The sequence below is a fragment of the Dermacentor albipictus genome, chromosome 9 (genome assembly GCF_038994185.2).
Source record: "Dermacentor albipictus isolate Rhodes 1998 colony chromosome 9, USDA_Dalb.pri_finalv2, whole genome shotgun sequence".
Taxonomy (NCBI): Eukaryota; Metazoa; Arthropoda; class Arachnida; order Ixodida; family Ixodidae; genus Dermacentor; species Dermacentor albipictus.
The window spans coordinates 64,992,487-65,007,896 of record NC_091829.1 but is presented as its reverse complement, the minus strand read 5'-3'; the positions used below and the strand labels follow the sequence as shown (position 1 = coordinate 65,007,896).

The following is a 15,410-nucleotide window of genomic DNA, read 5'->3' as shown; positions in this document are numbered from 1 at the left end:
ACTACGAGTTCAGTTTACAACGCAAAATTTCGGCTGTCAGTGCAATGTAGTTGCAGAATAGCTGTAGAGCATCTATATCACAAGAGTCCATATCACAGGTCCTTTGTTTTAACCAATCTCGTGACTATGAATAAGAAGGGCAAGTGAGGGGCCTGATTTTGTTTTTGCAAGATCACATGAAGCCAAGGAAATTAAGAATAGGGGAATTTACTAGTTCTTTTACAAGTAATTTGCTTTCACTTTCCTAGGCTTCCTAACCTTGAGACGAGAACTTTTCCGATTTGCCTTGCTGAGGCGAAGGAGCATGATGTCCCGTGATGTTACACGATGTTACAAATGTGGCTCCCAAGTGCTTACTGCAGCAGAAGCGCAAAGTACCGGGTCATCGCCTGTGGCAGGCCTCACCTTGGAGAAGAGCGCGTTGAGCTGCCGGGAGACCATGAAGTACCCGCCCTGGGAGAGGAAGGCGCGCACCTGCTCGCTGACCTGCTCTTCGTCCAGGTGCCAGCTGTGGTCCTCCTCGGCCGAGGCACCCGCCGTAGGGTCGGGGGCCCCTGGGGCAAGAGCACAGTTTTGAAACGATGCCAAGAGCAAGAGATGTCAAGAGGGGCATGCAAATGTCAATGTTTCAGACCAATTCGAAGACGCATCGAATAGTGCCAAAAGCGGATCAAATCAAACCAAATACCGTACGCTTTTCAAATGGTCTTTGAAGAAGGAACAGCCTTGCTCAACGTTAATCTTCACACACTAGGTAAATCATGTCAACAACATTACTAAGTTTCTGTCAATGCACTGCACATTACGAAGTGTTGTTCAATGAAAGCACAAACGGAGCATTAAAAACAAACAAGCAGTTTACTTGCATATTCGCGACTCACTGGTGAGTGCTAGTGATAGCGGTTTAGCCAGAAAAGTCTGTCACCCTGAGTGGCATTTATGGCATTCCAAAACATAACTTTATGTGTTTTACATCTACTATGGCCATGGAGATTAAATTAATTGCACAGTTGACAATTCAAAGTATAAAAGCTGTTTGAAAAATATGCATATTAGTAATAGTCACAATTCGATTCAAAGACCGACTCAAATAGGGCAATATTTGTTTCATTAGTTGAAGGTTTCAAATATTCGTCAACCCCTAATTTGTCAAGCTCAATTGACAGATTAGCATAAAACTAACAAATGCACCACTGTTTCCAAAGGCCAAGGCTTCTTTCTGTAAGCGAGGAAATTATTCTAACATCAAAGCGAGATGGCATTGCCTTGTTATAAATGCAAAACAAGCTTCCACTGATGTAAATCAGATTGATCATTTCTCAAAGCTACCACATGGGTTATGAGAGATGCCACAGTGGAGGGCTCTGGGTTAATTATGATCATCGAAGCTTCTTCAACGTGCACCCAAGGCATGGTATACAACTGCTTCTGCATTCGACCCCGACTAAAGTGCAGCTGTGACAGCATGGTCTCATGATCAGCCACAGAACACCATAGCTACTGAATTAATGTGTCAGGCACCGGCGTAAGTCATTCTGGCCAAACTACAAGTGAGACCACAACAGAACACCACCACTGCTGTTCACCCGGCAAAGTCTTAACCTGTTGATCTCATAACCGATCATGTTTTCTTGTCCCTAAAACCCAGTTCACGTGACGGACGTCATCGCGGATGAATCAGTCACGCAGCATATGACGAACATCGGAGCACTTCACAGCTAGTGTTCACACAATAGCAAAGAAAACCAGAGGGCAACACAAGTCACCTAACATCCACTCTCGTTTTTCGATGCACGGGTGCCGGCGCAAACGTGTCGAAACACTGTGCACCTCCACTGGCAGCCATCAGCCATCAAGTTAAAACAGTGCGAGCCAAGAGTGTTAGCTAATTCAATGAACACATTGGACTGTAGTGAAGATGGCTGTTGCTACATTAAGGCATTTCGCTGTCAGTGCCTATGTATTTCTCATGGGAAATCACAACTGTGATTAGGCTTTTGGCTCTATCGTGCATCGCTCTGCAGAAACAGAGTGAGCAAAGCAGCAACCGGTGATGTGTGATCCCGATCCCATGATGCGCTACTGACAGCCTCAAATTGCAATTGTGGATACAGCTGCAGAGGCAGCAGTAAGGAATGCCACGGCGGAGGGCTCCAAGTTACATGTGACCACTGGAGGCACGTTGACATGCCCATAAATGCAAGTACATGGGTGTTCTTGCATTTGACTTCCATCGCAATGCAGTTGTAGCAGCTGGGAATCCAGCCCATAACTTCAATGTCAACAGCAGAACACCATAGCTAGTGAGACACCATGATGGGTGCAGATGTCAATCCACCAACGTTACTGCTACATAGAAGGCAAAGGGAAAACCGACACGTAAATGGCAACATGCTCACACATCCATTAGAAAGGTCCTAGAGCAAAACGGTAAAGCAGCCTGCTGTGACAACGTCACATGCGAATTTCAAGGCTCCTTATGGTCGGCGTCCATGATGTGCTTCCGGCTACTGCAATCACACCTGGTGAATGCAGTTAGCAAAAGCATAGCCTTTGAGATCAGTTTCTGCTACTCAGAGAAAGTCATCAGTGCATTGTTCCTTTTGTTGTTCCTCAAAACTTTCAGATCACGAATGTCTACCAACTAGCTGACCTTTCCGTGATTCTCTGACAAGGCTCTTCATGGCTTTGAAAACACCCATCTCGACTGCCACTTGATGGGCAAACCAACCACTGCATGTGTGTACATACCGGCAATGCGGTTGATGAGCGACCGAGACTGGAGGATCTCATCAGCCAGGCGCTGAGCTGTCGGCAGCACCTCGGTGTGGTGCTCGGCTATCAGGTACTGCAGCAGCTTCTGCAGCTGCTCCCGGTCCAGCTGCAGCAGGGTCTCTGCACAGCAGAACAAGGGCGAAATGTCCCAGCGTCCTCATGCCAACAGAGACGTGCTGCTCGATTTTGCAGACTACAGTACAATTAGCATCTCTTAAGCGAGCACGCATGCACTGTACTCAACGTATGAAATGCAATTCAGCAAATGACCACTTCATGTAGTCAAACCTCGTTATAACGAAATACCGGATATAACAAATTCTCGCACATAACACAGTAAACCCAAAATTCAGGAATTATTTTTCACTGATTCAAAGTGTTTGATTATAATGAACATCAGATATGACGAAGGTACTTTCAAGTCGGAAGAGCCTTCATTTACCGAGGGGTGACTTTACTTTGCATGTAGCCGAACCATACATGCTGCGGACACTAATCAAAAGCACGTGAGTTTTCAAAAACTGAAATTAAAATATGGGGTTTTGTGTGCCAAAACCATGATCTGATTATGAGGCATGCCGTAGTAGGGGACCCCAGATTAATTTTGAGCACCTGGGGTTCTTTAACATTCAACTAAATCTAAGTACACGGGTGTTTTTTGCATTTCATCCCCATCAAAATGGGGATGCTGTAGCCAGGATTCGATCCCGCTACCTCGTGCTTAGCAGTGCAACATCAATGCCGCTAAGCAACCACAGCAGGTTAAGGCATGTGGGTCGCAAACAATGTCTGTCCCTCACACATCATTCTAGATAACAGTGACAACTTGCTCGGTACACCAAAATAAAATGCCAAACATACTGGTGGCCAAGCCCTGACATTATCACGTGTTATCTCACATAGTGCTGACACCACGAAGTTTGGAACAGTAGCGCCAAGATCCTTAAACAGTGCTTCGTGATTTATCAAACAATGCGTCAATTGTTTAGATGGTCCAAAGGTTGCTCAACAGAAATGTTGACAAACGTATGCTGGAGAAGACAAACAATTGATAAATTGACATTCTGGCTCCCATCAGCGAGCCCTGTTCATAATGATTCATGCTGTTATTCATGTGTACAAGGCTCCTGTGTTTAGACTAAAACATCAAATTTTTATCAAATTCTACCTTCAGTGGCATCTACCGCACTTCATCAGAATTCTTCCAGACAAGACATGATTTCATCAAACTTTTGACTTCAGGTTCACTTAATGCCTTCGTGGTACTCAAGGAAGTTTCAGCTCAGGGGCTTCTTCTAATTACATGGTAACAGAGAAATTGCTTTTTCTCAGCGATTACTGCTCCAAACTGGATGATATTTTTAGAATTTAAAAGAGAAAGTGAGAATCTAGTGACTGTATGCAGCAAATTCCTTATTTAGGCCGCCAATTCTTTTTACGAATACTTATTGTTGAAAATTGCAAAATAGCGAAAACTCAAGTACGATGTTTAAAGCTATGTAACTCGGCAATAAAAAAATGATATCATATTTCTTTAAACTGCACCTAATAACACGTCTAAGCAGACAAAATCGATGTATTATGCAACACTCTAAAATATGCCGCTAAGCTGTGAATAGGATTTTTGCAAAATCCTTGTACACATTGTAACAGTTTTATGTAAGCTGTAGACGTGTATATTAGATTTGTCCATTTCAGATGCTCTAAGAGGTGCAGTTTGCAGAACTGTGATATCTATTTTTGGTGCATAGATTTGTAAATTTCTTGCTTTTATTTTTATGAAACTTACCGACTTTCAGAAATTTTTGTAAAAGAAATTCAATGTACTATGTGAAAATTCTGCTCACCAATGTTGCTAAAACATGATTCTCTGTCTCAAATGCCACAAATTCCATTCAAATCAGTTAAGCAGTTGTCTCATGAGAGCATTTATGTGTTTTACATGTAGTATTCAAATATGGAAATTGGCACTGGCCCCAAGCTAAAGCTTTCGCTTCAATGGCTGCCCTGTTGGCTCACCTGAGATGGGAACTCGAAGCCGGACGCTGTCGGCATTCCGGATTCGGTAGATGGCCAGGGCCACCACATGCTGGCACCAGAAGATGTCGTGTGTTTCGCACGTGCATGTTACCGAGGTGATCTTACACCTGAAAGCAAAGGTGAACGAGAATCATGACTGTTAGTTACTCGCCAGCGACGAATAACGCTACGTATTCCAAGTGAGGGCTAAGCTTAGTCAGATCACGACGTGGCTAGCTCATTCAACAGAAATGGTTGCGGTTAATGCGGTGACAAAAGTCAGTGCCGCATAAGCTTGCATGACAAATTACACAGACAGTCAGTGTATGGCTATCATATAAAAAAGAAGCTTTTAAAGACATACCTATGAAACCTGCATGTTTGCCTCCATAAAGGGGAACTAGTGCATGAAACTTTGTCAAACTTAATGAATACTGGCAAGTACCATACACAATGCACCAATGTGCGACTGTGGCCTTCGGTTAAATGCAGTTGAGCTAAGCTTGTCACTTGCTTCAAAGGGCAGTGGCACTTTGCACCTCATAAGGCTCTCGGATGACAGGGCCTCTCTTTACTTTATTAATTGTACTTTGGGTGTGACTACTACGTGAGGATGGCTATTACATGAGACACATGGTATTCACAGTACAGTAAGTATCTTATACGCACTACACAGAATACATATACAGCACTGGTATACAGTACACCCAAGCACAAAAACTTTCAGAGCACAGAAATCTTGAAGGAGTTCAATTCCCTCACTACTTGGCCTCTCAGCCTGGTGTAGTGGCACATCAAAGTTAATAATACATGTTCACGCCTTTTGCTTCTTCACTATGCTTCCCAAAAGCGACACGCTCTGGGGACGTATTCTGAAACGTTCGCCGCGGCGAACTTTTCGCACTGGCCACGCCTCCGCCGTAGCGGCGCGCGCTGAATGGCTGCTTTGACAAAACCGGAAATGCACTTGCGCCACCTGAATTTCCGGTTTTGTCAAAGCAGCCATTCAGAGCGCGCCGCTACGGCGGAGGCGTGGCCAGTGCAAAAAGTTCGCCGCGGCGAACGTTTCAGAATACGTCCCCTGCTGTTTGCATTTCATTCTTTGAGGATAGCCCATGTATATTGCATACATAGGATCATGGTCTCAGTATGTAGTGTTAGTCATGGTCTCAATAGTAGTGCTCCAACTGCCTTGATGTGGAACTGAGTTCAGGCATTGCATGGTTAGAAGTACTATGCCTGCATATTCCTCCACACAGCTCACTTATGCATGTTGATGAACGCGATATAACGCACCTCCTTTCAATGTGGCAGTGATTACATGTTGCTTTATTCTCGGGGCTAACTCTATAAGAAGAGGCTGAGCTAGGGTTCAGGTGACAAGAGGTATAATGAGACACTCAATTGCATGTGTCCCTCCTAGTGTACAATGAGTTGCAGTGAACATGGGGCATCATGTCTCCTGTGACGTGATGCCACACGTTCACTGCAACATTTAGTGTCTGCAAAGGAGGCTTGCAGCATTTCCGCTCATTCTTCAGCCATTTCGGCAAAACAACAGTATGTGTGAAGTGATCAATGCAGCTATGCGAAGTTTTTCATGCATGTTCATGTGTTCAAAAACCTTTCGTTTTTCTCTTGCAACGTTTTATACCACTCTGCCCTTCCCCTATACAATGTAGCTAACTGAGCAATATTCCAAATGACCTCCTTTAGTTTATTTCTCTATATGGCTGCGCCTCCTCTACAGAGACGACAAACACGGTAGCTGTGTTGTACACCGGTGTTTTAGGTTTTGAATATGGTGAAGACTTCATCATCACTTACCGTACTTACTCGAATCTAACGCACACTTTCTTTCCGATAAAACGGGTCCAAAAATTGCTTGCGCATTAGAATTGACTACGACCCTAAATCGGCGTTACCATATCGCCATCGGCATTTCAAAATGGCCACCTCGTACGCACTTCGAGCCTAGCTGCCGTAGCTTTCTCCATGTGCTGTAGTACCTGTGCTTAGGCAATGCTTCCTTTGGCTTAGGTTAGTGCACCATCCATCTTCCCGTTTTCTGTGTTTGCTCTATCAGCATGAACGTGCCTACTGCAAAGACATGCTGAGTTCATCACGGTGCCGCAATTAAAAGGAAAGCGATCACATGTGCAGAGACGGACAGAAATCGGGCCACATCACGGGCGTTCGGAGCTCCCGAAACTTGCATGAGGGACTCGCGCAAACAGGAGAGGCGTTCTACACGGGCAGCTGCTACGTACGGCGCGGCCACGCGACCCCTATCTTGAAAGTGATCTGCAGCGGAGACAAGAGTCCACGCATCTAGGCGCACCGTGCTGTGTTCTCATCACTTAGTTCATATCGAAGCGAGAGGCCGCACGAAGGTCAATTCCCTCGCTCCTGCTACCGCACTTCCTCACTGCAGTGTTTAAAGAGTTTCCGCAGTCATTACGTGTTCATGCTTGTGTGCGTGTGACACGATGCTTGTTAATTTAGTTAGTAAGGGAATGTTTAAAAGTTTATACGGCCGATAAAACTACTATCCTTACTTTTCGTATAGTTGTCTACTAATTTGCTGTTGTAATCGATGCTTTGCTTTTCGCGCGAAACTGCGACTTCTTTTTTTTTTTTTTATTGCAACTTTAGTGCATTAGGAGTAAATCTTTGTTTTTTTCCAAATAAAAAAAAGTTGTATTTCTGTATGAAAGAATGAGGCGCGCGGTACTGCAAAGGACTTTTCTTTCTTTAGGTCACGGCAAACAGGTGCACGTTACAATCATGGCCACGTTACTATCGAGTAAATATGGTAATCACTTTACAAACTTGTTTTGATGTATACATGTCCCCACCTCCCGTTTTTGAAGAACTGCGACAGTTTTCTCTCCTACAATGACCTCTCCTATGTTTGTGGCCAGAAGTGCAATTTTTTTTCTTGCTCATTATTTTTTTAACAATATTTCACTTTTATACAATTTCAGCTTTCAGCCTTTAATTTCTTTAGCTGCACTAGAAGTCTCTGATGAAAATAAATGAGCGGGAACAACTATGACTTTCAGCCACCTGCCAACACATGAATTTTAAAATTAGTAAATATTTCTCAGACATGCAACTGAGGGGAGAATGGGGCGGGAGGATAGCACATAATTCTGTTTAAAGCTTTCCCTAAGCACATGCCTTTTGAAGGATACATACACACTCGTAAAGATGATTTATCTTTAAAAACAACCCACAAGCAGTCATAACCGTGAAAAGCACAGACTGACAAATAACACATTTTCTTTAGATCACAGTGAATTTTTCAGTGACTTTGCTCTGGCTAATTTAACCTGCTTCAGGAACATTTTTGAATAATCTTCCAAAAAGCTAATGCCCCTCTGATGTTTTCCAGATCGGAAGACTTTTGATGGCATGCGGTCAGTGAAAGACAAGTGGGACTTTTTCACAAACAATTTCTTTTTCATAAAACTTGAATGCAACATTAGTAAATTTGTAAAATGAGCCTAAATTTCCCAACTTTACAGGAAATTTGGGAACATTTGCAGGTGTGCTTTCGCTATCAGGAAGCATTAAAAACTAGATGGGCAGAAAAATATAAAGCAAGACAAAGCCCAAGAGCAATTCCACAGATGCATTCTGTCGGCAACAACCAAAGGCCGAGTGCCACTACAGCATACAGAACAAGCAGGCATTGTGGCAAACATAAAAAAAAAGTGCGCACGCACACGCACACATTTCATTTTCGCAACCACCATGTGCAGCATTGACCTTGTCTAGTCAATGCTATTTCCCGACGAATTATGAAAAAAAAATTGTAACAATCTATTCGTACAACATTAAACAGCTGGCAACCTTCAAAGCATCCGGCTTTTTACGTTTCCAATAAACGTAATGTCATCAATCACCTTTTCTTTCTTTTGCTGATCCGTTCAAGTTAAAGAACACTATGTGACACACAGCACCATAGCGTGAAAACAGATAGTGCCACAAGCACTACACGACGCTTCTCTCAGCAGGAATTCCTGCTGTTAAGCCCGTCTTCTTCCAGCTGACGACCTTAGCATGTACGTCAAGGCAACGTACAGAAAACAACAGAGCTTTACGACAGCAACGAATCATAACTGTAGCCAAAAATGGGAAAGCCATTCGACAAGGAAACAGCATCGAGCTAACTAAAGTGAGCAAAAAAGGAGAGATGTCCAAAGGTCTAACAAGGGCAAAAGATGTTAACTCCCCCAGCAGGATACAAAACAAGTACTCTCCCATCCAAGCAGGCCTGATATGTCAACAGCAGGGCTTTAGCAACGAAAGCCAGCTCTGTCTGACATGTGCACGCGAACCTGAATTCGTGACTGCTTGCCTGAAAAGAGTCCAGCTGCCCTGCACAATTCGCAATAAGCAGTGTCCAAGTTGAGCCCAATGAAAACCAATTAGTCAGCACCAGAAAAAGGAGAAATAAATGTAACAGCTATTAACTTATCGAGGAAAATAGACCCTAGTGGGTACTGCTGAAAAAAGGAACTGGCAGTTGATCTTTGTGCAAACACTGCAGAAAACCATTTCAAAAGTGGACGACTCAAAATATGGCGAGCTGTATTCCACCAGAGCATAAAAATGTGCAATGAATTGAATCCAAAAAAGTTAAAAGTAAGCACACACTGGCTCCACCTTTTTACTAAGTCAGAGAAGGCCAGAATATACATGCTTCACATCATTGATCTTGTTATTGAAATTAAAATAACAGAAAGAAATTAATCATCTATAATGGTGAGGGCTATGCCTTTTCCCATAGTTCCAATGACAATAAGAACAATATTGTAATATAAGAAGAAACATCAAAGGTTGTGGAAAGTATAGAGCAGAGTTAGATAGGAGAGTAATGTAAGTTCACATACAGGTGTTAGACACACTGGAACATACACAGTCCTGGCATGTGGGTGTATAATAAGTTCCAAACATGTACACAGGGACGCAATACAATCCTATATGAACAAGCGTACAGATGACGGAAACAAAAGCCATTCTTCATTTGTGTGAACGGTGTGAAAAACTTGCGCAACTTGGTTCTCTCTCTTTCTTGTTCTTTTCCTTTCTTGCATTAGGTTACAGCAAACAGAGAACAGCCTCACAATGAAAGGCCAGGAGCAGAAGCCTCACCTGTCAAAACTGATGGAGATGCGGAACTTCTTTTCCGGCTCGGCAGGGTATCCCGTTCCAGGGGCGCTGGGCGTCACACTGCCGCTCAAGTGAAAACCTGCAGGACCCAGACACCCAGGGCGGCACAGTCAAAGGCATGAAACAAAATGCCACTCGGGCAGACAGTTACTGAGCCTCAACAACCATCGCTGCGGCCTTAACACCAAACAACAATAGCACATGTGGAGGGAACAAACGGCCATGGCCTGCACCTCATTTCCATATCAATCACCATACGATTGATTTGTGGTGTTTAAGCATTTCAAAGCACCAGTGGGGCTGTGAGGGACGCCACAGTGGAGGACCCCAGGTTAAGTTTGACTACCTGGGGTTCGTTAACGCGCACCGAAATCGAAGTACACAGGCTTTTTTCTTTTTTTTCCATTTTGCCTCTATCAAAACGTCGTTGCCACAGCCAGTAATTGAACCTACGATCTCAAGCTCAGCAGCAGAACACCATATCCGCTGGTTACAAAACACAATCACTTCAGTTTGCAACGAACGAATACAGTCAGACAACTGCACCAATACTTTGTTGTGGCAATGCACAATGGGTTGCAAGTGATGAAGACATCGGTTCCCCTAACGCATGGGTGCCAAAGTCTTCCGGTCCAGATTCTCGTGGAGACTATGCCAAATTCCTCTTAGCGATGTGGGTTACACAAAGGAACACCAAGGGAGGAGTGTTTTAGTTGCATAGGACAGCTTGTCGAGGAGTGTGTGACATATGGTTTTTGCACCACAAATGGAAGGCCAGTCGTCACCATTACTGCAGCGGCACACTTACTCGAACACATTAACGGCAAAAGTGATACATTAATTAGCTGGTCTTTCAGTTAAAGATTTCAGTTTTTCTGAATAAACAGTGAAGGAGAGATACATAGGTTACCTTTTTGGTGAATGCCGATGGTATCAGAAATTTATTTAGAATAAGTGGTTTGCTCAACTAAAAGCTGACTATCTTCTAACAAATTACTTCAGAGCATGCAATGCATTTCTTATTGAACACTGTCACTGCTCAAGGCATATTTAGACAAGTCTGAGCCTATTCTGTAAATCAGTGTCACCAGTGGCCTCTTCATAAGCTGTTCGCATGGCTGGCATTAGTGGAGATTCTAGGGGGAAAAAATGTCCGCACTTTATGCTATAATTGTTCCAATCTGTCTCCAATGCTTGAGAAGATGCATTGACATTGGCTACAAGGCAGTGGGTGAAACATACTAGTTTTGATCAAAGCGAGTGAATTAAGTATGCCATGGTGATCAGGCAGGCAATGTTGTGCAATGCTTGGCATTGCAGCCCACTCCCGGCCACCCCCCACCCCCCCTCCTTCCAACATGTTATAAACGGACACAAAACAGAAGAATATGTTGAGCTGTATTAGAAGATTAACATTCATTTTGCCGACAGCAATAAACAAATAATAAAATAAATAAATAAATTAGTTATTAATAAAAAAGAAAGAAAAGCTGCTCTAGCCTGATAGGAGGCTTGGCAAGCAAGGAAAGACGAAAACGAAAGGTGTACATATGGGTACAGTGTGCCAGTGCACCACTGACCCTTGTTGCGGTGATCCTGTGGGCTCTGCCACATTTCATCACGTGGTGACACGTCCATTGCTTGCCTCAACTGCCTCCATTTCGTCCATGTTTAATTTTGGTGTGTATGATGCTGGTGCGGCTTAGCAAGCCTCTGTTTCGGGAGGTATCGTAGACGATCACTGGGTGGACGGCACGAGGCTTTGGCCACAGCTTCAGAGAACATGCAAAAGCGCTTTGGAAGCTCTTTAAGCTATGTCTCAATAGTGTGAGCAGCGTATATGGTGCTTGTTTTGAAAGCAAGGATAAATATTCCAATAAGGCTATCCAAACTTTCAGTTCATAAATTGAATCAAGATTGGTGTTTTTCTGTTCGTTCATTATTTGACAAACATTTTGAAGCAGCGGCTTGTCACATTTCTGACTAAGTAAATTTCCTTGGTGTGGCCACCATCCGATTGTTTCTGCCTAATCACTCGCAGCTGGTGTGCTCAGTTCCGATAGATTCGTTCTTGCTGTATGCAAGGCTTGAAGCGTAGCCATTTTGTACACAGTAATACCATGAAGCAAAGATTTATTATCGCTAGTAACTAGCTTACTCTTGCGGACCATCACCAAACATTCAGCTTCGACCATTTGTGCGCTATCGATGTAGTCCGTCATTTATTGTGTATACGGTGCGCACATATTCAAGTGTGCGCCCATTCACTTATTGGCAGGTTGGCGATACAGTGGGCGTAAGATTCCATGCCAGTTGAGGGTAGGTGTGTTTAGATACTGTGCGCGAAACATACTATGACAGGAAGTGGCGCTACTCTCTTTGTCATTGTTTAACGAGCGGTACTTGCTCTTGCTGCCGTTCCGGGGCTGAAACACTTTCTTTGAAGCTTAGAGATACAGTGCTGGCGGGTGAGCAAATTTCTGTATCCTTGAAGAAAGTTGTACATCTCAAAGTGCCGGTAACACGTACAGACAGTTGCAGCAACCATCTGCGAACTTGGCTACACTGATTTATTCCATTCCTTAAAATGATGGTCCCTATTTTTGTAGCGAACTACTGCACACACTTTCAATCCAAATGATTCAATCCTGCATGACTGGAGCACAGTGCATTGGCGAAAACTCAGTTGCACTTCCAACAGCCGATCGCACAAAAGCAAAGTGGAAGCGGTACTGGCTTCGTATTCGCGTGCTGTCGCCGAGGCGACGTGTGGCGTGCCACCGAAAGTGCCGTCTTTTTTCCTTAAGAATAAACTGCTCCACGAAAAGCGTCAATAGTACAGGTGACCACGCCTCCTTGAAGTTCCCACACCGCCCACACCGACCCACTGTTATGTCACGAGTCGTGATGTCATCTTATCGGGCCTCATTAAGGTTTCATTGGTGTAACGATAGGCTAACTTGTTCTTTAAAGGAGCAATAAAGTGAACTTGGAGAGTTTCGTGAATTTTCACTGCACCACAATGAATCTCCCCCCACCCCCTAACACACACAAAAAAAGGACACCGAAATCAGTGATGGTGCAATGACGCAGCGGTGCAAAATTCAAAATGGAAGTTCGGTGCGCCTTCACTTTCTCTTCTGGTAATCACCCCCTTACCATGAAATTAACGAAGATAACAGGTTTTCAACGCATGATTTATCATTAGAAATGAGTTAGCCGTTTCTTTAGTATGGAATACCATCACGCCCAACGTACCACCCTTTTTTTAGTTGTTTCTCTTTAGTGTCCATTTAATCACGCTGTACTTCGCCGACTTGAGCGGTGCAGATCACCTCTTCCACAGAGCGTGCGTTGGCCTTGGCAATGACCACGAAATGTGTGGTAATTCAACAGCACCACAAGGTCGCCAGTAAATAAGGTCTGCGGTCTGCACAAACATGACGTTATCGCCCTGCCTGGGGAAAAGAAAAAAAAATACGTGCAAAAAAAATTTGTCCTAGAACCTAGATACGAAAAGCTGGTCCACGCAAAGCAAAAAAAAAAAAATTGAAAGAGAGGCGCTCACTGATAGCAAGGTGTACCCACACAGCCCCTATGTAGCCACTATATAGGTTCCACCGATAGGCGATTCCGTGCGCTGACGTCACGGCGGCTGCGCCTATCAGCGAGCGAAAGAGCGTGAGGCGATAAGTGGCGCCTGGGCTGTCTGGCGTATCACAGACGATATCGCAGTTTGCTTATCGAGAGTTCTGGGAAGCACAGTCGGCGAGTGAGATAGAAAAAAAGAAAGGGGGTGGGCGGGGGTGACGCTGCCGTGACCCTGATCGAGGTCCGAGTTGATTAGAGTCGTGATCAAAATGGAAAAATAAAGATAACGAGCTGATGGAATCGTGCCAGCGTTTCGGAATGCCCCCGAGTGTAACTGAGATTGCAACTGAACGCACGTTATTCTCCCCACCAATGAAAGACGCAAGTGACGTCAAAATCGGCCGCCATTGGCTTTCTGACTAGAAGGGCTGGGCACTCTATACACCCTAAAATTTAGCCATATGTTTGCGTTCCTAGACAATCAGTGCGTTAATTACCTTTTATAGTGGGCCATTCCGAGCTGAGAAAAAGAAAATGATGAATATAACAATGTGGTGGTTCGGCCATGCCATGACACGTGTAGCCAAATTCCCACTCCCCACTCAAGGCGCCTACAACAGTTAACATAAGTGCGGCAACGGACGCCCCAACACCGTTTGTTTCAGAGTTGCAAACAACTGCAACGATTTTTTAACACGTTAGCATTAGGAGGGCCAAAGTGAGGGGGGAAAAAAGCGCGCGTGTGGGAAGCCAGTCACGTGATAGCAAGAAGGTGCGCCGAGACAGCAAGGGGGTGCGACGTAACTTCTCTCACATCTCTATCGCAATTTACCTCTTCAATCGCCACTGATTGTCTCTCTCTCTTTTTTTTTTAATGACAGCAACCGGCGCAGTGCCGTAGCTGCCTGTGTGTACACATATATTAGACGAATGAAGCAAATAATGATATCGATTTTCGCAGTATAAAGGAAGGTTGCGACAGCGGGAATCCCCGCGCAACGACCTGAGTGATTTTGGGTCTTACAAAATACACCCTGTCGTAAGCGCACCTTGTGTTTGGAGGTCGCGTAACCAAGAGTTATGGAGACGCGGCGACAGTTGAAATGGCTAAGCGAGCGGCACAGTGGGAGGCGCATTCGCTTTTGCGTCAGGTCCACTCGGACATTTCATATTTATTTTATCCTTTTTTTTTCTCCCACTCTCTTCTGGAATCTTTTAATCCCATTCCCCATCCCTATACAGAGTAGCATGCCGGTTATATGCGCGCCGGCAAAATTCTCTGTTCTTCTAATAAAGAGCCCTCTCTCTCTCTCTCTCTCTCTCTCTCTCTCTCTCTGTGGCGAGCACGCGCTCTCCCTCGCGGTCGTCGACTGAGATCTCCTTATCATATTTGTCCGCGCGAGCGGGACATCGTACAGTTGCTTAGTTGGCAAGATAACTTTTATCGCAATTTATACGCGGCTTATGCAAACCTTCGTGTGACTGCCTCGTCGTTGTACGTGCACACATACATTAGTGCTACTGCCGTCAGTGTGTGTGGCTTCGCCTCTCGGGCGAAACTGCGACTTCGTTTCTCCTTTTTTTTTATTTTCTTCGCTCTTTCGACACGCATCCGCTCCGGTCAGTGCATTCCTTAAACGCCTATACTCGCGGACAACTTTCTGTGGCAATGAAAGTGAAAGCTACGGAGGCGAAGCGCGCAGAAGTGAGAGCGCTTCTGAAAAAGAGTCCCGCGTTTCCGTCCGCGTTAGTTTAAGCTGGGGTAGAGAAAACATAAACGCCTTAGTAGTAACAGTTTAGATAAGATAAAACACACCACTGAATGTAAAAGTTCTTATTTTGCG

General features: G+C 44.5%; 1 protein-coding gene across 2 annotated transcripts in view; it reads right to left on the bottom strand.

The window, feature by feature from the left end:
• LOC135921864 (zinc finger SWIM domain-containing protein 5-like) overlaps positions 1–15,410 on the bottom strand; it is a 66,297-nt gene that overhangs the window by 35,411 nt on the left and 15,476 nt on the right. For both annotated transcript variants that reach the window (XM_065456259.2, XM_065456258.2), the window contains exons 2-5: positions 9,958–10,054; positions 4,795–4,922; positions 2,752–2,895; positions 406–554 (exon numbers count right to left, since the gene is read on the bottom strand). In XM_065456259.2, coding sequence (XP_065312331.2) covers positions 406–554; positions 2,752–2,895; positions 4,795–4,922; positions 9,958–10,054 — 518 coding nt within the window. The remainder of the gene's footprint in view (positions 1–405; positions 555–2,751; positions 2,896–4,794; positions 4,923–9,957; positions 10,055–15,410) is intronic.